This window comes from Plecotus auritus, assembly GCF_963455305.1.
Source record: "Plecotus auritus genome assembly, chromosome: 10".
Classification (NCBI taxonomy): Eukaryota; Metazoa; Chordata; class Mammalia; order Chiroptera; family Vespertilionidae; genus Plecotus; species Plecotus auritus.
Genome location: NC_137785.1, coordinates 32,638,530 through 32,662,015, shown reverse-complemented (window position 1 = coordinate 32,662,015; position 23,486 = coordinate 32,638,530). Strand labels below are relative to the sequence as shown.

Genomic DNA, 23,486 nt, shown 5'->3' with positions numbered 1-23,486 from the left:
TTCTTTTATATTCATGTGGACTTCTTGAACTTGTTACTTGGTATCATATGTAAGGATTTTCTCTAGCTATATAACTAGAAATAGAGTTGTTGGGTCATAGGGTATATGCATCTTCAACCTTCCTGACACTGCCCAGTTGCTTTCCAGTGTTTATACCCATTTACAAATCCTGTTACTTCATATCCTTATTAACACTTGGTATTGTCAGACTTTTACGTTTTCAGCCAGTTGGTGGGTATGAATTGATATATTATTCTGATTTTAAATTTGCATATTTTGGTACTAAATGAGGTTGAGCCCTCTTTCATGCTTTTGTCACAATTGAAGGAGTTCCTGCCTCTATTCAACAGAAGTCAAGAAAGGAGGTGAAACAAGTTAAAAAGAAGTGGTTTACTGAAAACAAGATGGAGGGAAAGGAGACAGGGGGGATGCTTGATGCATCAAGAAAGCACACACTAATGAAGAGTATGGCTCCACAAATTGCACCTGCATGAAGAATCCAGTCATATATAAGCCAGACCCTGCAAAATGAATACCTAAACATTTGTTGGAGAACAGAGGGATGCAGGACAGCAGCCTTTGGTAGCATCATTTTTGATGACATGGAAAAGTGATTAGGATTTAATTTTCTGGCATATTTATGAGCTTGAGTTTTGACGATTTGATTAAGTCACTAAGTTATATTTAAATTCAATTTCAGAAATAGAAGTTTTATAAGATATTTTTGAATGATTCAGACTTTTAAAAAATTTATTGGGAGGATGGGAAGGATATGATCAAGTACTTGTTTAAAGTACATTCATCAATTTTTAGTATATTCACAGAGTTTATGTGCTGAAGATAGATTGTGCTGTGTACTTCAGTGTACAGTTTTACTTAGTTGGGAAACACCAATTATCTGACCTTTGTTTATTCCCAGACCTGAGTGGCTAATGGAAGAGGATAATGCCAAGAGGTAACATTTATAGTTGCAGGCATGTTTAAGAATGATATATGCACCAAGAATAATGTGTGCTCTGATCACTCTTGTTTCTACACTGACCTATCCATGTTGAAGGGTCCAGCATAGCCTATTTTCCCAAGCAATTTCCTTACTGAATTGCTTTCTCCATTTTCTTTTATTCTATTATGAAGATTTTGTCCATTAATATCCCAAATAGTATATTTATCTCTGGTTTCAGGGCTTGAAGTTTGAAGATGTGGCCATTTTCTTCACTCAAAAGGAGTGGGAATGCTTGCACTCTACCCAAAAGGATTTGTACCGAGATATAATGTTGGAAAATTATAACAACCTGATCTCACTGGGTAAGTTTATCTGGCCCTCAAAATTCAGAATTGGCCTTCTGGAATTTTTATGTTCTTTGTTATCAATTTCTTGTGAGTGCTTTTTCAAGTGCCTGGCTGAATTAATGATTCTTGCTTACCAAAGAATAGTTGTTTCTTGTGAAGTTAAAACTTGGCTGCTCCATTTTACAACTTTATCTTTTTCATTCCTCTGACCTTCACCCTTAAACTACTTACTCTTCTTTCTTGATAATCATGGATTGATTTTAATTCTGGGACACCCACAACATACTTTTTTTTTTACCTTGAGCAGGACTTTCTGATTCTAAGCCAGATGTGATCTCCTTATTGGAACAGGGGAAAGAGCCCTGGATTGTTAAAAAGAAGGAGGCAAAAGAATGGTGCCCAGGTGAGTGATGGTGACTTGTATGGAGAAGGCCATGGCAGGTGGGACTGTGAGAAGGTAGCACTTCTGAGATGTTGGGAGGAAAGCTCTCTGAAAAAGCCTGAGATCTGGAACACTAAGGATGTATCAAAATGAGGCCTCTAATTTTACTTCACTTAATACTCTCTTGCTATCCTTCCTCATATTTCCCTCTGATTTCATGAAGGAAGTGCCTTCCTCCTTTCCAGGAGATAATCATTTTCCCTATTCTTTGGGTCCAGTTTTATCCTGACTTATTTTATTTTTTTATGTTTTTTAGTCATCACCTGAGGATTTTTTTAAAAATTGATTTTAGAGAGAGAGGAAGGGAGAGGGAGAGAGACAGAAACATCAATGTGATAGAGAAACTTTGCCTCCCCTACACACCCAGACCAGGGATCGAACCTGCGACCTGGGTAATGGCCCTGACCAGGAATTGAACCTGCAACCTTTCAGTGTCCAGGACGACACTCGAACCAACTGAGCCACATCAGCCAGGACTAGCCTGACTTATTAAAATTTTATTATGTTTTTATTGATTTCAGAGAGAGGAAGGGAGAGGGGAGAGAGATGGAAACATCAATGATAAGACAGAATCATTGATCAGTAGCCTCCTGCACAACCTCTACTGGGGATTGAGCCTGCAACCCAGTCATGTGCCCTTACTGGGAATTGAACTGTGACCTCCTGGTTCATGGGTTCATGCTCAACCACTGAGCCACACCAGGTAGGCTATCCTGGCTTTTTAAAACCAGGATAATCTATTGGGATATAATGCTATTGGGATACTGTAAAATTCACTTGTTTAAAGTACATTCATCTATTTTTAGTATATTCACAGAGTTTTGCAACTGGTACAACAATGTTAACTGTAGAACATTTCCATCACCCCAAATTAAACCCTATACCTGTCAGTAGTCACTGTCCACACCCAGACCTAGGCAACCACCAATCATCTTATAATCCTCTTTATTTCTGTAAGGTTGGTAGTGATATCTCCTCTTCTATTCCTTATATTAATATGAGTCTTTCTTTTTTTCTTGGTCAATCTAGCTAAAGGTTTGTCAGTTTTGATGATCTATTCAAAGAATCAACTTACAATTACATTGATTTTCTCTATTTTTCTTTATTTTGTTCATCTTCCCTCTAATCTTTATTATTTCCTTTATTCTAGTATCTTTGGATTTAGTTTGCTCTCTTTTATCTATTTCCTTATAGATAATTAGTATAATTAGTTTATTGATTTGAGATCTTTCTTGTGTGTGTGTGTGTTTTTAATATAGAAATTTTAAGCTGTTAATTTCCCTTTAAGATCTGTTTTAACAGTATTCCATATGTTTTGGTATGTTCAGTTTTCCTTTCATCCAACTCAAAAGTATTTTCCAAAATCTCTTGCAGTTTCTTTAGACCCATTAGTTATTTAAGAGTATGTTGTTTTCCCTCTCTTTGTTGATCTTCTGGCTAGCTGATCTGTACATTATTGAAAGTAGATCATTGAATTGTTGAATTGTCTGTTTTTCTCTTCATTTCTGTTAGTGTTTGCTTCATGTACTTTGGGGCTCTGGAATTAGGTTCTTATACACTTAGGACTTATAGTTTCCTGAGATTGACCCCCTTATTATAAAATGTCCTTCTTTGTCTCTATTACAATTTTGTCTTAAAGTTTATTTTGTCTGATAATAGTATAACTATTGAAACTCACTTTTGGTTAATCTTTTCCCATTCTTTTAATTTTTTTGTGTCCTTGAATTTATTGTGTCTATTGAAGACAGCATATATTCAGATCATGTTTTTTAATACATCCTGCCTATATCTGCTATATGTTTGAATATTTAATATGTTTATACTTAATGTAATTATCAATAAAGTAGGATTTATGTCTTACATTAAGGTATTTGTTTTCCACATTTGTTATTTTTGTTTTGTACTTCATTCTTACATTACTATAATTTATGTTACGTAGCCATATTCTAGAGTCCCATTTAGTTTTATGATTGTTTCTTTACAACAGTTTTTAGTTCTTTTCCCAGTGGTTGCCCTGAGAATTTCAGTTGTAGCTTAGCTTAAAATAATTTAGTTTGGATTAACACTAACTTAACTTTAATCTTATTAAAAAACTATGCCCTAATATAGCCTGGTCCCTCCTTTTCTTCTTTGTACTATTATCAGCATACAAATTATACCTTAATACATTATAAGTAGATATTGGTAAGCAGAATAATGACTCTTCCAAAGATATCCACATCCTAATCCCTGGAACCTATGAATAATGAATTAAGGTTATGAGTCAGCTGGCCTTAAATTAGGGAGATTATCCTAGGTTATTCACATGGGCTCAATGCAATCACAAAAGTCCTTGAAAGAATCAGAGATGTGACAACATAAGTAATGTACAGAGAGGAAGGGTTCCATGATACTCTAAGGAATGAGCAGTTTTTAGGAGTTAGAAAAGATAAAAAAATAGATTCTTCCTTAAAGCCTCCAGAAGGGAACACAGTCTTGCTATATACACATTTATTTTGACCTATTAAAACCTCTCTCTGACTTCTGACCTTCAGAACTGTAAGATAATAAATTGGTTTGTTTTACTAGTAAGCCACTATGTTTATGTTAACACTAGAGGTCTGGTGCATGAAAATTCATGCACTGGAGGGGGGCGTTCCTCACCCTGGCCTGCCCCCTCACACAGTCAGGGAGCCCTCAGGAACGGGAGGTGACCCAGCGATCAGGGGAAGGCAACGCCCCCATCATACCTCTGCTGCTACCACTGCCAGCAGTGCAAGCCTCAGCCGGCCCTGGTTACCTGAGCCTCGGGCGGCCCTGGGTGGCTGGTCAGCTGCCATCTGAGGTTTGCCTGTGCCTTGGGCCCACCCTGGGCGGCTGGGCAGCCAACATCCAAGGCTTGCCTGCGCCTTGGGTGTCAGCTGGGCAGCCACCATCTAAGGCTTGCCTATGCCTCGGGCTGGCCCTAGGCAGCTGCATGGCTATGCCTCAGGCTGGCTCTGGGCGGCTGTGGGGCTGAGGGCGGGTCTGGCAGTACCATGCACCTGCTGCCCTCCTGGCTGGGCTGAAAGGACTGTGGGACTCCGGCGGCAGGCGCAAGGAGTGGCCGGACCCACCTGAGGGCGGGTCCAGCCGCACTGTGCGCCTGCCACCCTCCTGGTGGGGCTGAAACAACTGGGGGAATCTGGTGGGGCTGAGAGCACTGGGCGCTACCATCTTTGTGATGGCGTGATGTTCAACTTGCATATTCCCTCTTTATTAGATAGGATCTTGTATCAGAAATAGGAAACTAATATACCATCAACACGTTTTTATAATTATTGTTTTAAGTAGTTATCTTTTAAATCAAATAGAAGAAGCAAAGAGTTACAAACAAAAATACTTTTATATAGTCTTACTAGTGGCCTGGTGCACGAAATTCGTGCACGGGGGAAGGGGGGTGTCCCTCAGCCTGGCCTGCATCCTCTCCAATCTGAGACCCCTGTGGGATCGGGCCTAAACTGGCAGTCAGACAACCCCCTCGTGTTCCGGGACTGCTGGCTCCTAACCACTCACCTGCCTGCCTGCTTGATCACCCCTAACCACTCTGCCTGCTGGCCTGATTGCCCCCAACTGCACCCCCCTGCTGGCCTGCTCACCTCCAACTGGTCCCCTCTGCCGGCCTGCTCACCCCCAACTGTCCCACACCCCCCCCCCCCCGCCAGCCTGATCACCCCCAGCTGCCCTCCCCTCCTGGCCTGATCACCCCTAACCACCTATGCCTCGGCCCCACCACCATGGCTTTGTCCGGAAGGACGTCTGAAAGGTCTCATGGTCTAATTAGCATATTACCCTTTTATTAATATAGATAGGATATGACATACTGCCATAACTATAACATATGTACCAGTATTACTCTATGAGAATACATACTTCATGTGATAGGAAGGCATCTAATACATTACATTGTATATGTTGTAAATAGTAGGAAATACTGTATTCGTAGCAATAATATACACCCTTTGACTTCCCTTCCTGATTTGGGAATGGTTCCCCAGTTCTTTGAACGTTTCCTGGACCCTTATGTATTTTTTTTTTAATATATTTTATTGATATTTTACAGAGAGGAAGGGAGAAGGACAGAGAGCTAGAAACATCGATGAGAGAGAAATATCGATCAGCTGCCTCCTGCACACCTCCCACTGGGGATGTGCCCGCAACCAAGGTACGTGACCTTGACCGGAATCGAACCTGGGACCATTCAGTCCGCAGGCCAATGCTCTATCTACCGAGCCAAACCGGTTTTGGCCTTATGTATTTTTTTATTTTTTTTTGTCATTCAGTGTAACTTTATTTACTGTTTATTGCACATGATTTGAGGTCTTTAATTTCTAACCACCAAAGATTCAAAGGACTATTTTTTCCATGAAGTTTATTAACATCAGTGAATTCATATATTCATGTGTTTTTATTGTAAACATCTGAATTATTCACATTGTCATAGATCCTGAACTCATAAGCATGGACCATGCACAGGCTGGCAGCAAGCCAGGAAGCCACTCTGCATAAGGAGAAAAGTCATAGCACAACATTTAATGTCCAACCTGAGTCACCTCAGAATGTTATATATATTGACTTCTTAATTCATATAGTATCAAGAACTCAACTGCTTGGTTGGTGACGGGGTTGACCTGGTTTCAGGAGGATTATTCCTGAAATAATTAAGGAAAGGGGGGCTCAATCTTTCTTCTTGGTTGCTTGCTCCTCCCCAGCACTTCATCTTTCTTCTCATCCTCAGCTTCTTGGGCATCTTCTCCTTCACCTTCACCTTCTTCTTCCTCCTTTGCATCCTCAAATTCTTCCTTGGCACCTTCTTCCTCATCCTCTCCTTCCTCTTTGTCAGCCGCTTCCTTCTCCTTCTCCTCTTCAGCTTCTCCTTCAGAGGGGGCTTCATCCTTAGCTTCCTTGGCTTTTGCAGCCTCAATGGTCTCCTCCACCTCGATCTGCTCCTCCTGGATGTGGCTGGTGTATTAAGAAGGGAAGGAGCTAGCGGACATCAAGTAAGAGCTAGTCTGTAAACCACCGTAGGCAGATTGACCAAAGATCTGGGAACTCTGGGAGTAGCCACTGGCTATGCTTCCCACGCTGGTGAAACTGAGCTGGGTCTCCTAACCTTCCAAGAGTTTCCTGTAAGCTGCAATGTCAATGTCCAAAGCCATCTTCACATTGAGGAGGTCCTGGTATTCTTTTAAATATCATGCCATTTCACTCTTTGTAGTTCTCAACTCATTTCCTAATTTGTTGATTGTGTCCTGCATAGAACTAACATCGGAGTTCTGCTTATCCTCCAGCTCTCGCAGCTGCTTTCCCAGAACTTTGTTCATGTCCCAGCATGCTTTAATCTCCAGGGTCTTGGCCTTGAACAGGTGGTGGCTTTCAGACACCTCGTCCTTGGTGGCGTGCACCCCATAGGTGTTCTTGGCAGTGCTCTCGGTCAGCAAGGTGAACCAGCTCTTGTACCATTCTTCTGCATTCTGCATGTACTGCGCCGGATGTCCTTGAGCGCGGCAGAGAGGTCGGACTTGGAGAACATGTCCATCTCCACAGAGATCTGAACGTACTGGATCTGTGCCTGCAGCTCGGCGATCTCCTCTTCATGAACCTTCTTCAGAAAGGCGATTTAGTCCATCAGGCTGTCGATGCGCTTTTCATCTGCACCTTTGTGCGCCTCCATCAGCCAGCCCTCTGCGTCGTCATGGTTCAGCACCTCTTCCTGGTAGCATACCTGCAGGTTGCTCCCAGTCCCTTCCAAGCCCTGGTGCCTGCTAACTGCCCACTGCCCTCTCCTTACCAGGGACGGGGCGCGGTGGGCCGGGGCACAGGCATCCCATTTTCATTAAAATGCTCAACCTCGGACTGCTCCACCAATGTCCGCAGGCGGCCCAGGGGCAAACAGTGATCCCAGAGACCCTGGCCACCCCCGCCTACCCAGGTCCCCAATAGCGACCTGGACCCTGCGGGTGGCATCAGGCGCACCCGCCTGGTCTCCGATCGCAGCCTGGACCCTGCAGGCGGTGTCAGGCGCTGCCCGCCTGGCCTGCCTGACCCCAATGGCAACCTGGACCCCGTGGGCGGCATCAGGCGCTGCCTGCCCAGCCTGCCCAGTCCCTGATGGCGGCCTGGACCCTGCGGGCGGCGTCAGGCACTGCCCACCCGGCCTGCCCGACCCCAATCGCGGCCTCGACCCTGCGGGCAGTGTCAGGCGCAGCCCGCCCGGCCTGCCTGGTCCCCCTTGGCGGACTGGACCCCACAGGTTACATCAGAAGCAGCCCGCCCGGCCTGCCCGGTCCCCGATGGCGGCATGGACCCCGCAGGCGGTGTCAGGTGCTGCCCGCCCAGCCTGCCTGGTCCCCCTTGGCAGATTGGACCCCACGGGTGGCGTCACGCACTGCCCGCCCCTCCTACATATGCAAATTTACCATCCATCTTTGCTGGCTGAATTTGCATATCATTCCTGATTGGCTGTGGGCGTAGCGGAGGTACGGTCAATTAGCATTTTTCTCTTTTATTAGTGTAGATATTTACCTACATAGTTACCTTTACTTTTTTGCAGATTCATGTTATCTTTTGTCCTTTTATTTCAGTCTAAACAACCCCCTTTAGTAATTCTTATAGGGCAGATCTGCTAGTGATAAAATTTTTTTGTTTTAAAAATATTCTGAGAATATCTTAATTTTCCTTTTATTTATAAGGAATGGTTTTGCTGGATAGAAAATTCTTGACTGACAACCCTTTGTTCTAACACCAAATATGTCACTTAATTGTTTTCTGTTCTCATGGTTTCTGATGAAAAATATGTGGGATTAGTTACTTCTCTCTTGGTTTTTCATCAGTTGACTCTGATGTGTCTAGGTTTTGATCAAGTTTATTCCAATTTTACAGCAAGTTTTTCAACTTGGAGTTTGTTGAACCTCTTAGATGTGTATATTAATCTTTTTAATCAAATTGGGAAATTGCTGGAAATTATTTCTTCAAATGTATTTTTACGCCTTTCTTGTTCTCATTCATGTACTCTCTTTTTGCATATATTTCAATGCTTGACAATATTCTTCAGGTTTCTGAGGCTCTGTTTTTGTTTTTGTTTTCATTTTTTGATCCTTTCTGTACCACAGACTAGATATTCTCTCTATTTACCTATCTTCATTTTCACTGATCCTTTCTTTCGCCAGTTCAAATCTGTTACTGGGCTCTACTGATGAAGTTGTTATTTCAGTTATTATACTTCTCAACTCAGATTTCTATTTAGTTGTTTTTTATAATTTCTACTGATATTTTTTATTTAATGAGATATTCTTATACTTTCTTCATTTTTAATCTTTATTGTTGAAAGTATTACATGTGCCCACTTTTTTATCTCCATAGACCCCCACAAGCCCACTTCCCAAACCCAGTTGTCTGTGTACATGGGTTATGCATATATACATACAAGGTCTTTGGTTGAATGCCTCCCAATGACCAACCCTCCCCCACCTTTCCTCCAAGATTCCACACTCTGTTCCATGCTTCCAATGTCTCTAGATTCACTCCCTTCATCACAGATTCGACATATGAGTGAGATCATGTGATACTTGTCTATCTCTAGCTGACTTATTTCACTTAACATGATACTCTCCAGGTCCCTTCATGCTGTCTCAAAGGGTAAGAGATTCTTCTTTTTTACTGCTGCATAGTATTCCATGGTATAAATGTACCACAGCTTTTTGTATCCACTCATCTACTGAAGAGCATTTGGGCTGTTTCCAGATTTTAGCTATTGTAAGTTGTCCTGCTATGAACATAGGGATGCATACAATCTTTCTGAATGGTGTTTTGGGATTCTGAGGGATATATTCCTAGAAGTGGAATTTCTGGGTCAAATGGCAGTTCCATATTTGATTTTTTTAAGAAACTCCATATTGTTTTTCATAATGGCTGTACCAGTCTGCATTCCCACCAGCAGTGTACTAGGGGGCCTTTTTCTCCACATGCTCACCAGCACTTGTAATTTGTTGATTTGTTGATGGTAGCCATTCTGAGAGGTGTGAGGTGATACCTCATTGTCCTTTTAATTTGCATCTCTCTGATGATCAGTGACTTGAGCATTTTTTCATATGTCTCTTGGCCATCTGAATGTCCACTTTGGAGAAGTGTCTATTTAGGTCTTTCACCCATTTTTTAATTGGATTGTTTGTCTTCCTTTTATTAAGTTGTGTGAGTTCCTTATATATTTTGGATTAACCCTTCATCAGATGTATCATTGCCAAATATGTTCTCCCATATAGTGGGCTCCCTTTTCGTTTTGGTGATGGTTTCTTTTGCTGTGCAAAAGCCTTTTATTTTGATGTAGTCCTATTTGTTTATTTTCTCCTTAGTTTCCTTTGCCCTAGGACAGTGGTCGGCAAGCCGCTCTGTTGACTAATGAGTTTGCCGACCACTGTCCTAGGAAATGTATCCATAAACATATTGCTATGAGATATGTCTTAGATTTTGCTGCCTATGGTTTCTTCTAAGATTTTTGTGGTTTTCCGATTTACATGTAGGTCTTTTATCCATTTTGAATTTATTCTTGTGTATGGTGTAAGTTGGTAGTCTTGTTTCATTTTTCTGTATGTATCTGTCCAATTTCTCCAGCACCATTTATTGAAGAGACTCTCATGACTCCATTGTTTGATCTTGTCTCCTTTGTCAAATATTAATAGAGTGCAATGGCTTGGGTTGATTTCTGGGGTCTCTGTCCTGTTCCATTGATCGATATGCCAGTTCTTATACCAGTACCAGGCTGTTTTGATTACAGTGGCTTTGTAATATAACTTGATATCTGGTGTTTTGATCCTTCCAACTTTATTCTTCTTTCTCAAGATTGCTGCAGCTATTCAGGGTCTTTTTTTGTTTCATACAAATTTTTGTACTAGAACTGTGAAATATGCTGTTGGTATTTTAACAGGGATTACATTGAATCAATAGATTGCCTTGGGTAATATGGACCTTTTAATGATGTTGATTTTGCCAATCCATGAACACAGTATATTCTTCCACTTGTTTATACCTTCTATCTGTTTTTACAACCTCCTGTAGTTTTCCAAGTATAAGTCTTTAACCTGCTTGGTTAAGTTTATTCCTAAGTATCTTAATTTTTTTGTTGCAATGGTAAAAGGGATTGTTTAGTTTCTCTTTCTGAGAATTCATTACTGGTGTATAAAAAAGCTATCTATTTTTGCGTGATAACTTTGATCCTGCTACTTTGCCAAATTCATTTTTAAATCTAGTAGTTTTTTGGTGGAGTCTGTAGGGTTTTCTATGTACAATATCATGTCGTCTGCAAATAATGAGAGTTTTACTTCCTCCTTTCCAATTTGGATGCCTTTTATTTCTTGTCTAATCCCTATAGCTAGAACTTCCAATACTATATTGAATGAGGATGGTGAGAGTGGACATCCCTGTCTTGTTTCTGTTCTTAGAGGAAATGATTTTAGTTTTTGCCCATTGAGTATGATATTCTCTGTAGGTTTGTCATATACAGCTTTTATTATGTTGAGATATGCCCCCTCTATTCCCACTTTGCTGAGAGTTTTTATCAAAAAAGGGTGTTGGATTTTGTCGAATGCTTTTTCTGCATCTATTGATATGATCATATGATTTTTGTCTTTCAGTTTGTTTATGTGATATATCACATTTATTGATTTGTGAATATTGTACCAGCCTGCATCCCTGGAATAAATCCCATTTGGTCATGGTGTATGATCTTTTTAATATATTGCTGGATCCAATTTTCTAATATTTTCTTGAGGATTTTAGCATCTTTGTTCATCAGGGATATTGGCCTGTAATTCTCTTTCTTTGTAGTGTCTTTATCTGGTTTTGGAATTAGGATAATGCTGGCTTCATAAAAAGAGCTTGGATGTGTTTCTTCCTCTTGGATTTCTTGGAATAGTTTGAGGAGTATAGGTGTTAGTTCTTCTTTGAATGCTTGATAAAACTCCCCTGTGAAGCCATCTGGATTTGGGATTTTGTTGGATGGGAGTTTTTTGATTACTACTTTTATTTCATCAGTTGTTATTGGCCTACTCAGGTTTTCTGATTCTTTGTGATACAGTTTTGGAAGATTGTATTTTTCTAGGAATTTGTCCATTTCATCCACATTATCCAGCTTTTTGCCATATAGTTGTTCATAGTATTTTTTACAATCCTTTGAATTTCTGTGGTGTCAGTGGTTACTTCTCCACTTTCTTTTCTCATTTTATTTATTGGGTCCTCTCTCTGTGTTTTTTTGATGAGTCTGAATAATGGTTCATCAATCTTGTTTATTCTTTCATAGAACCAGCTCTTGGTTTCCTTGACTTTTGTATTGATTTTTTTTAGTCTATGTCATTTATTTCTGCTCTAATCTTTATTATTTCCTTCCTTCTACTTTCTCTGGGCTTTTCTTGTTGTTTTCTTTCTAGTTCTTTTAGTTGTAGGGTTAGTTTATTGTTGGTTTTTCTTGTTTTCTTTTTTTTGTTTTGTTTTAGTTTTTTGAAGTATGCCTGTAGTGCTATGAACTTCCCTCTCAGGACTGCTTTTGCTGTGTCCCAGAGATTTTGAGTTGTTGTGTGTTCATTTTCATTTGTTTCCAGGAAGTTTTTTATTTCTTTCTTGATCTCTTTGGTAACCCATTTATTGTTTAATAACATGCTACTTAGCCTCCATGTGTTTGAATGTTTTTGGGTGTTTTTAATATAATTGATTTCTAATTTTATTCCACTGTGATCTGAGAAGATGCTTGATATGATTTCAGTCTTCTTGAATTTGAAGAGACTTGTTTTGTGTCCTAACAGTGGTCTATCTCTATGAATGATCTACTTGAGGAGAATGTATATTCTGCAGCTTTGGGGTGAAATATTCTATAAATGTTAATTAAATCCCTCTGCTCAGTGTGTCTTTTAGAATCACTATTTCCTTGTTAATTTTTTGTCTGGAAGATCTATCCAGTGAAGTCATCAGGGTGTTAAAATCTCCTACTATGACTGTATTGTTGTTGATCGCTCCCTTAAAGTCCTCTAGAATTTTTTCATATGTTTAGGAGCTCCTATATTGGGTGCATATATGTTTACCACAGTTATATCCTCTTTTTAGGTCAATCACCTTAATATTATGTAGTGATCTTTGTTATCTCTTGTGATGACCTTCATTTTGAAGGTTATTTTGTCTGATATGAGTATTGCTACCCCAGGTTTTATTGTTGCCATTTGCATGGAAAAAAATTTTCCATCCCTTCACTCTTATCCTGTGTGTGTCTTCTGTTCTGAGGGGGGTCCCTTGTAGACAGTTATAATTGGGTCATGTTTTTGTATCCATTCAGCTACCTTGTGTCTTTTGATTAGAGCATTTAATCCATTTACATTTAAGGTTATTATTGACTAGAGGTGTGGTGCACAAATTCATGCACCAATGGGGTCCCTCGGCCTGGCCTGTGGGATTGGGCTGAAACTGGCTCTCCGACATCCCCCAAGGGGTCCCTGATTGTGAGAGGGCGCAGGCAGGCCGAGGGTCCCCACTGGTGTACGATCGGGGCCGTGCAGGAATGCGGGAGGTTGGCCAACTGGGGAGGGGCCATGGGAGGGCTCCAGGGCATGTCCGGCCCATCTCACCCAGTCCGATTGGCCTGAACCCAGCAGCAAGCTAACCTACTAGTCAGAGCATCTGCGCCCTGGTGGTCAGTGCATGTCATAGCAAGCAGTTGAGTGGTCTTAGCATATCATTAGCATATTATGCTTTGATTGGTTGAACAGATGACCAGACAGTATATTAGGCTTTTATTATATAGGATAGGTACTTATTTATTACCATTTTAATTCTGTATGCCTAGGTTTCTCTCTCTATTTCTTCTTCTTATTAAACAGCCCCTTTAGCATTTCTTGTAATGCTGGCTTGGTGGTGATGAACTCCTTTAGCCTTTTATTGTGCGGGAAGCTCTTCATCTATTTTGAATGATAGCCTTGTTTGATATAGTAATATTGGTTTCAGATCCTTGCTTTCCATTACCTTGAGTATTTCATGCCATTCCTTTCTGGCCTGTAGAGTTTCTGATGAGAAATCAGGTGTCAGCCTATGGGAGCTCTGTTGTAGGTAATAAATTGCTTTTCTCTTGCTGCCTTTAATATTTTCTCTTTTTCTTTAATTTTTTGCATTTTAATTATGATATGTCTAGATGTGGGCCTGTTTGGGTTCTTTTTGCTTGGGACTCTGAACCTCCTGAACTTGTGTGACTTTTTTCTTCACCAGGTTAGGGAAGTTTTCTGCCATTATTTCTTTAAACACGTTCTTTATCTCTTTCTCCCTTTCTTTCCCTTCTGGGACACTGAAAATATGAATATTGTTTTGTTTCATGTTGTTCCACAGCTCCTTTACGCTGTCCTGTTTTTTAATTGTTTTTTCTTTTTGGTTCTCTGATTGAGTGATTTTTTTGAACCCTGTCTTCTAATTCACTGATCCAATCCTCAGCTTCCCCTAATCTGCTGTGTATTCCTTCTAATGTGTTCTTTATTAGTGCTATGTCATTCTTCATTTCCAACTGTTCTTTTTTCATAGTTACTATATCTTTTCTAATACTGTTGAGCATCTTCACCATCATTATTATGATCCCTAAACCAGATACATTTTTATCTTCATTTCATTTATCTCTTCTTCTGGAGGAATCTCTTGCTCTTTCCTTTGGAGGTTGTTGTTTTTTCCCCCGCTTTTGGCTGTTTGGGTTTGTGACCATTAGATAGATCTGCTAAGCCTCTGAATCTCTAGTGCAGGACAGTGGCTAACACTATTTCTGACTAATTAGACCTGGCAAAGACTCAAAGACTCCAGAGACCCACCTCTGCCTGCTGACTGATTCGATTCAGTCTTAAGTAGTCGTCAGGCAATTGTCCACAGGTGGGGGAAAGGTTTTCTAATGGGGTGGGGCAATTGCTTCTGCCGGGAGGCTAATTGTTATTCTCAGTCTCTTAATGGGTCTCTACACTGTGGGGTAAGGGTGTTTCCGATAGGGTGGGTCAACTGTCTTCCCCCAAGCAATAACTGCCTGGATAGCTAATGTCTACATGAGATAGATGACCTCCGCAGTATGAGGGAATGACCCAGACAGGAAGCTGGGGTGCCTGTCTTCTGAGCTCTAACCCCAGAGTCCCCAACCCTGGCTTTTACTCACATAGCTCCAGTTAAGTCTGCCCTCTCTCTGCCGGAGCCCAAGATGAGTGGCTACACACAAAATTTTTTGCTATGGCCCTTTAAGAGGGTGCCTGTATTCCAGCCTTCTCTCCCTGGCAGACAGCAACCCTGCTGCTTTTCACTGCCAGATGTTATGTGGGTACCTTTCTCAGTTCTGGTGCTCTCTTCCAGTGGGGGAGGGGGGGAAGCTTAGGGATTAGACCCCAGAGTTGTCAGTGGAAACCCCCCATGGCTGAGATATCTCTCCTGAATGTCAGGTGCTGTCTGTGGAGTGCCAGGCCACTCCTTTTGTGCCTCTTCCCTTCCATTCAATCTCAATGAGGTCTCCTCTTTCCATCCTTGGTTATTTTGGTTATCCAGCTAGTCTTCAGTTGATTATTCAATGTGTGTGTGTGTGTGTGTGTGTGTGTGTGTGTGTGTGTGTGTGTGTGTGTGTGTGTTTTAGTTGTGATTCCAGTTTGGTCCTGGGAGCATTCACTTACTCCACTGTCATTTTTTCCTTATACTTTATATATGACTTTTTTTGGTTCTTTCAGCAAATATATATATTTATAATAGCTTAGTTCAAGTGTTTGCCTAAGTAAGTGCATTAACTGTGCTCCTTCAGGGATATTGTCTATTGGTTCCTTTTTGTTTTCTGTGTATGTGGCATGTTCCCTGTATCTTTGTATGTCTCGTCTTTTTTGGCAAATGTAGACATTTTAGATAATGTATTGTCACAGGTCTGGTATCTTATTCCTCTCTCACCAATAGTTTGTTGTTGTTTCCTTGATTTATTTTTTAGTTCTTGTTTTGTTTCTTTGATTTAGCAACTTTCTTTGGCTAATTTTGTCCAGCCTGTTCTCTATAGTTTGCAGCCTCTTAAGTTTTACAGTAGCTTTTTTTTTTAAGTTCTTGTTTTTATTTTTTAGCTTCGTTTCCTGGGGGTTACTCATGGGTCAGTGTAAATTGGTGGTAAGTCAATGATTGGTTAGAAGATTGCTTTAAATGCGTTGCCTGTATTTCTTCTACCCTTTGCAAAGGAAATCTATGTGAGAAGGCTGACCTTAAAACTTTAGGCAACTTATATTACAGTCTTATCATGCACTTTATAATTTCACAGGACCTCAAAGTTAGGCAAATATGAATGATTGGGCTTTTTAAAAAATATATTTTTATTGATTTTAGAGAGGAAGGAAGAGGGAGAGAGAGATAGAAACATCCATGGTGAGAGAGAATCATGAATCGCTGCCTCCTGCAAGTCCCCCACTGGGGATCGAGCCCATAACCCGGGCATGTGCCCTTGACCGGAATTGAACCTGGGACCTTTCAGTTCGCAGACCGATGCTCTATCCACAGCCAAATCAGCTAGGGCTGATTGGGATTTTTATATTCCCAGGAACCTGTTGGAAATTTTTAGAGTTTTCTGTGGTCACCTAGTTCTTAAGATTTCCTTTCAAATTCCCCTCTAGTTATTGGTTGCCCCAACTGAAATTAAGAGCCTTAGTCAGCTCCTGTGTTGCCATTGCTTGCTATTGTTTTCCGTAATGCTGTGGGATAGAACTTCCCATCCCTCCACTCTCTCATCCTAGTTGAGCCCTGATTCAAATTAAATAGTAGTAACAACTTGGGAATATATTTTCCAGAGTTCTGAAAAAATATTGGATGGATTGTGATGCTTTTAATGGGACTCCAAAAGAGATCAGACTTCTCTATTGGCTGCAAATCGGCTAGCAGCTGTGTCAATGAGCTGGTGAAAGGGGGAATGGGAATAGCCCCACAACTTTAAATTAAAATATCAGATCCTAATTATCTTCCCAGTTTGCTTGTTTGTTTCTTTGCAGTCTTTTTATTGTTTTTGTAGGAAAGTAAGTTCACCAAGGTTCCCACTCTAAAATCAATCTCCTGTCTTCTGTATTGTATTTAGAGTTATCTATTGGTCAACATTCAACAATTTCTTATTGCTGATACAACAGTGAAAAAGTGAAAGGCCCTGTCTCATGGAGTTTATTGTACTTCTAGTGGGAAAAATGGACAAAGTAGATACATATGTAATGTTATTTAAATAACAGTACATTTTGAAGAAAAAAATCTTATTGCATTTAAGTTAGAGAATGGTGAGAGGTGATTCTGTAATATTGGATTGTGTTGGAGATGGTCCTCTGAAGAAGTAATATTGGAACCAGGGGGGACCTGAAAGCAGGGAGAAAAGGAGATGTCTGAAGATGCAGCAGGGAGGGAGTGTCAAGGTAGAGAGAACAATAAGCACAAAAGCTCTGGAGAGAAAATGGGCTTCGTGAATGGAGTATCAGCAAGAAGCCAGTATATGAGTTAAGATATAGTTTTGTTGTGTGTTACAGACATCCAGATTACAGTAGCTTTGACCCATAAAATTTCATTTTACTCTTTTGTACCAGTTTGTAAGTTGAGGATTCAGAGCTATAGGAGCCACCCCGCCTCAGGTTCTAAGTAATGAAGGTGTGGCCTTCATCTATCTAGTGCATGAGGGGTCATCACAAGATTCAACTATAAGATTGTTTTTCCCAATATTTAAAGTAACATCATCTTCTGACATCTGATGCTGGAATATGGGGGTTCATGGTCTAATTCTTTTATTGTTTTTATTGTTTGAAAATCTTCATAATAATGTCAGGGAAATAGGTACATGGCATATGATAGAAGTGCACTATAAAAAATGGAGTAAGAGTGATGAGGGTTCTATTTTATAAAGAGTAATCTCATAAGTTGCCATTTGATTAGAGGTCAGAATGAAGTAATTGAATAAGTCATATTGATATCTTAAGGAAGATATTTCCAGGCGGAGATTCTGAAGCAGGGGTATGTTTGGCAAGTTTGAAGAACATCTCGTTGGTCAAGAGCAAGAGCAGAGTCAGCTAAAGGAAGGAGATAGGCAATGAGGTCAGAAAGAGGTAATGCAAAAATTCAGGGAAGACACTATAGACCACATAAAAAACTTTTATTTTTACTCTTCCTGAGAAAGAAATTCAGTGGAGGTTTTTAGCAGAAGAATGATATGATCTAATTTATCTTAACAAGGATATGCTAGTTATTGTATTGGCTATGAAATATTAGGAAGGCAACAGTGGAAGTAGGGAGACCCATTATGATAGTACTAGAGGCCTGGTACACAAGATTCATGCATGGGGCGGGGGGGCCTCAGCCCGGCCTGCACCCTCTCACAATCCGGGACCCATGGCTCCTAACAGCTCGCTTGCCTGCCTGATCGCCCCTAACCACCTCTGCCTGCCTGCCTGATTGCCCCTAACCACTCTGCCTGCCTGCCTGATGTTCCTAACTGCTCACCTGCCTGCCTGATCACCCCTAACTGCTCACCTGCCTGCCTGATTGTCCCTGTTTGCTTGCCTACCTGATCACCCTTAACCACTCACCTGCCTGCCTGATCGCCCCTAAACACCTCTGCCTGCCTGCCTGATCACCCCTAACTGCTTGCCTGCCTGCCTGATTGCCCCTAACTGTCTCTGCCTTGGCCCCCGCCACTGCAGCTTCATCCAGAAGGACATCCGGAATGACATCTGGAAGGTCGTTCAGCTGACCTGTCTAATTAGCATATTAGACTTTTATTATTATAGATGTTAATCTTAGTATGGTTGGATGGGTGGTAAAGATACTGATAGAAGTAGTCATAATCTGGATATATTTTGAGGCTAGAAATGGGAGGACTTGCTATTAGTTGTAATGTCCTACTCCTTTAGATTCTTGTTTAGTTGATCTTAGATGGTTCCTCAACATTGTATTTTACAAGTTTCTCAGCTGATTCAGCTTCTCACCAGAGGTGAAGAACCACTTTTTTAAATTAAAAAAAAAAAAAATTTATCTTTATTGTTGAAAGTATTACAGATGTCCCCTTTTTACCCCCATTGACACCCTCCACCCTATCCCCACTCTACCCCCAGGTCTACCACCTTCTATGTCCATGGGTTATGCATATAATTTCTTTGGTTAATCTGTATGTCCTCTTTGGAGACTATTTGACAGGAATGGAGTAAGGAATGGAGTAAAGACAGTCTCTTCAATAAATGTGTTGGGATAAATGGACAGGTACATGCAAAAAAAAAAAAAAATGAAACTAGACCACTAACTTACACCATACACAAAAATAAACTAAAAATGGATAAAAGATTTAAATGTAAGTCTGAAACCATAAAAATCCTAGAGAAAACCATAGGTAGCAAATTTCAGACATCTCTTATAGCAATACTAGAGGCCCGATGCATGAAATTTGTGTAAGGAGCTCAGCTCTCACAGCCATGGCGGCTGCCCTCAGCCCGCAGCCCCAGCTTCAGCCGAAAGGTCATTCGACTGTCCAGTCTAATTAGCATATTATGCTTTTATTATTATAGATATTTGCCAATACATTTCCTAGGGCAAGGGAAACAAAGGAAAATGTAAACAAATGGGACTACATCAAAATAAAAAGCTTCTGCACAGTGAAAGAAACCAATAACAAAATGAAAAGGGATCCCACTGTATGGGTGACCATATATATCAATGATACATCTGATAAGAGGTTAATTTCCAAAATATAAAAAGAACTCATACAACTTAACAAAAGGAAGACAGGCAATTCAATTTAAAAAATGGGTGAAGGACCTAAATTGATACTTCTCCAAAGAACTACTACTTCTGTAAGTCCACCTCATTTTCTCTATTCTCATTTTCCCCTGCCCCTTGTTTTTTTTTTTTTAATTGCAAAGCAATCTTAAGAGCTATTTATTTGCTATTTTTAGTTTGTAATTTCTACCTTAGAAAAGCTTTCCTTTTTCCTGCAATAAAAAATACCTCCTATTTTCTTGTTATCTTACAGATTGGGAGTCCAGAAGAGAAACCAAGAATTTGTCTCCAGAGGAGGGCAGTTATAAAATTAAATCATTGCAACCAAAGATAACAAAAGGACCTATAAGTTCTAACCTTGTGTGCACTAGGGTCAAAGATAATAGTGAAATCAAATGCTACTTGGAGAAACAACAGGATGGACATTTCAGACCAGTGGTAATGACCTCTGAAGGTAATGACCTCTGGTCTGCTTCTATTCAGTGTACAGTCAATAGACTACCTCAGATAATTCATACTGGAGTGAAATGTGAATGCAAGGAATGTAAGGAAGCTTTCAGTTACCAAGCATATCACCTCCAACATGAAAGCAGTCATAATAAGGAAAAAAGCTCTAAATGTGGAGACTATGGTAAAGCCTTTAATAGTAGATCAGACTTGATTAAACATCAAAGAATTCATGAAAGAAAGAAAAGTAATGAACATGAGAAATGTGCCTTTATTCATGACTCTGAAATTACTAAACCTCAGAGCATTAATATTGGTGAGAAAGCTCATAAATGTAAGGAATGTGGGAAAGCCTTTCATTCTAGCTCACAACTTAGAAAACATCAAAGGATTCATATTGGTGAGAAACCCTATAAATGTAAGGAGTGTGAGAAGGCATTTCCATCTACCTCACAACTTAATTTACATCAGAGAATTCATACAGATGAGAAATACTATGAATGTAAGGAATGTGGAAAAGCCTTCGCCCGTCCTTCACACCTTTTTCGACATCAGAGAATCCATACAGGTGAGACACCCCATAAATGTAAGGAATGTGGTAAAGCTTTTCGTTATGATACACAACTTAGTCTTCATCAAATAATTCATACTGGTGAAAGACGCTATGAATGTAAAGAATGTGGAAAGGCATATAGTTGTGCCTCACAACTGAATCTGCATCAAAGAATTCATACTGGTGAGAAACCTCATAAATGTAAGGAGTGTGGGAAAGCTTTTATCTCTGATTCACATCTTATTCGACATCAGAGTGTTCATACTGGTGAGAAACCATATAAATGTAAGGAATGTGGGAAGTCCTTTCGCCGTGGCTCAGAACTTACTCGACATCAGAGAGCTCACAGTGGTGAGAAACCCTATAAATGTAAGGAATGTGGAATGGCCTTTACTTGTAGCACAGAACTTATTCGACATAAAAAAATTCACACTGGTGAGAGACCCCATAAATGTAAGGAATGTGAGAAGGCTTTTATTCGAAGGTCAGAACTTACTCATCACCAGAGAAGTCATACTGGTGAAAAACCATATGAGTGTAAGGAATGTGGGAAGGCCTTTGGTCGCAGCTCAGAACTTAATCGACACCAGAAAATTCACACTGGTGAGAAACCTTATGAATGTAAGCAATGTGGAAAAGCCTTTATTCGTGGTTCACACCTTAGTCAACATCAAAAAATTCATGCAGCATAGAGGAATGAATGAAGACATGAGGGAAGGTTCAGAATTTAATTGTAATCTGAAGTTCATACTAGTAAAATAAAAACAAACAAAGCCCTCTGTGATTATAAGGAACGTGGGAAAGCATTTGAGGATAATAATTTAATAACAGAGTTTGTACTGTAGATATAAAGTCTTTATTTAAGGGCCAGAATTAATTGAGCATTTGTTACTGATGAGAAACCTTGTAAGTGTTAAGAATTGGAAGCATTTATTTGTGTTTTAAAATTCATTTCATATCAGAGTTCAATTGGTGCAAAAGCAAAAACCTTCATGAATGTAAGGAAAGTGTGAAGGCAGCAAATATGTTAGAGACATTAATCATTTAAATCTTTCTCAACATCAGGGTCATTAACCTTTAAGGGAAATAAAAAGATTTATAATATAAATGGCATATATATGGGACACCAATTTGCTTTAGCTAACAAGTTATTTATCTGATAGTCACACTTGATGAAGGCTACATTAATATTAAAATTGTAGAAAATTAATTTACCTTGCCCAAATCTTGTTCAGATTTGCAAACTCATTCTCTAAAATTAACTTGAACTGAATCAGAGTGGGAAAGCATTTAACCAATATTTAGTCTTTATTTGCCTTCAACACTATAACTCATATTTTATAGGGCAAATTATTTAACTATGTCTAAGTTTTCTCATTTATAAATTGGTAATATTAGCACCATATTTTTTAGTAGCATTGTGAAGATTAAATAATTACATTATATCCCATAGAACAGTGTCTGTATTGTATTGAAAGTCTGCTAGATAAGAGTTGCCTTTATTAATAAGCATTTTTATTTTCATAAGTGTGTATTATTAGAGAGATTATACAAGAGGAAAGCCTCTGGGGTTCAGTGACTATATGAACATCTTAATTCATGTCTTTATTGAAGAATGGTAAGTAATTCCTTCTGGAGAAAAATTTAAAAACAAACTTTTGTCATAGCTTACATTTTTGTCCCATCAGAAGATTCATAATGTAAAGAACCCCAGTAGAATAAAAGTGGGTAGCTCTGAGGTCAGGGTGAAGATCTGGATGATATATTAAGACATTAAAAAAATTTACATAGGGCACACCCTATGACTTTTGTTCTGGATAATTAGAAAATAACAAAGCCTTAGTCTAAATCCATTTTTTCTATATGGAAATTTAAAAGATAACTATAAATATTTTTATATTAAAAGGCAAATTATCATTAGTAATGAATGACAAAGAGAAGACTACATGTTGAAATTTGCAGGATACTGCAATGCAAGACTTGAGGAAAATTTACTTCTTTCACTATGTATAGGAAACAGGAAAAATTAAGGCCAGGATTCTTTCCCACTTAACTATACTTGGTACACGGCCCATTCCCTGTTCCTGGTAGGTTGAACATTGTTGATCAAAGGAATAAGAGAGAGAATGAATAAGCATTTGACCCTCATAGGTTGAAAAGTTCTAACAAAATAAGTATAAAGCCAAAAAAGAAAGAAAAAAACTTGAAAACATTTTTTGAAATGAAAAACACTGTATCCTAAAAAGAAAGAAAAAAACTCATGAATAAGAGAGGGTATATAACTACAAAAGTGGAGGATATTTAAAGGAATAAGACAATATTATTGTGGCTGATACTGTTGGTTGCCTATTCATTGGTATTAACTATTCTCCCTTTGCCAGGGTTACCTGCCACCCACTTAAGTCTAAATGCGAGATGATTGCTCACCTAGCTTGCTTTGCATCTTGGCACATGTATACCAGTCCTGGCCATAGGAGAACTGAGCAAAAGTCTGCAAGTGAGCTTCAGTTAAGTTTTCTTTCCTAACAAAATAGGAGGAAATGGTCTTCTTTTATACAGAACTAGAGGCCCGGTGCATGAAATTCATGCACGGTGTGTGGGGGGGGTGTCCCTCAGCCCAGCCTGCACCCTCTCCAATCTGGGACCCACCGGGATCGGGCTTAAACGGGCAGTTGGACATCCCTCTCACAATCCAGGACTGCTGGCTCCCAAATGCTCGCCTCCCTGCCTTCCTGATTGCCCCTAACTGCTTCTGCCTGCCAGCCTGATCACCCCCTAACCACACCCCTGTCAGCCTGATTGATGCCTAACTGCTCCCCTGCCAGCCTGTTTGCCCCTAACTGCCCTCCCCCTGCGGTCCTGGTCACCCCTAACTGCCCTCCCCTGCAGGCCTGGGTCCCCCCCAACTGCCCTCCCCTGCAGGCCTGGGTCCCTCCCAACTGCCTTTCCATGCAGGCCTGGTCGCCCCCAACTTCCCTCCTCTGCTGG

General features: G+C 40.1%; 1 protein-coding gene across 1 annotated transcript in view; it reads left to right on the top strand.

Annotated features, from left to right (window-relative positions):
* The window catches only part of LOC308235739 (uncharacterized protein), a 32,144-nt gene extending 9,406 nt beyond the window's left edge, over nt 1-22,738 (top strand). Inside the window, exons 3-5 of the mRNA XM_080644800.1 lie at nt 1,182-1,305; nt 1,598-1,693; nt 19,752-22,738. Coding sequence (XP_080500926.1) covers nt 1,182-1,305; nt 1,598-1,693; nt 19,752-21,190 — 1,659 coding nt within the window. The 3' untranslated portion in view covers nt 21,191-22,738. The remainder of the gene's footprint in view (nt 1-1,181; nt 1,306-1,597; nt 1,694-19,751) is intronic.
* Nucleotides 22,739-23,486: the final 748 nt, after the last annotated feature.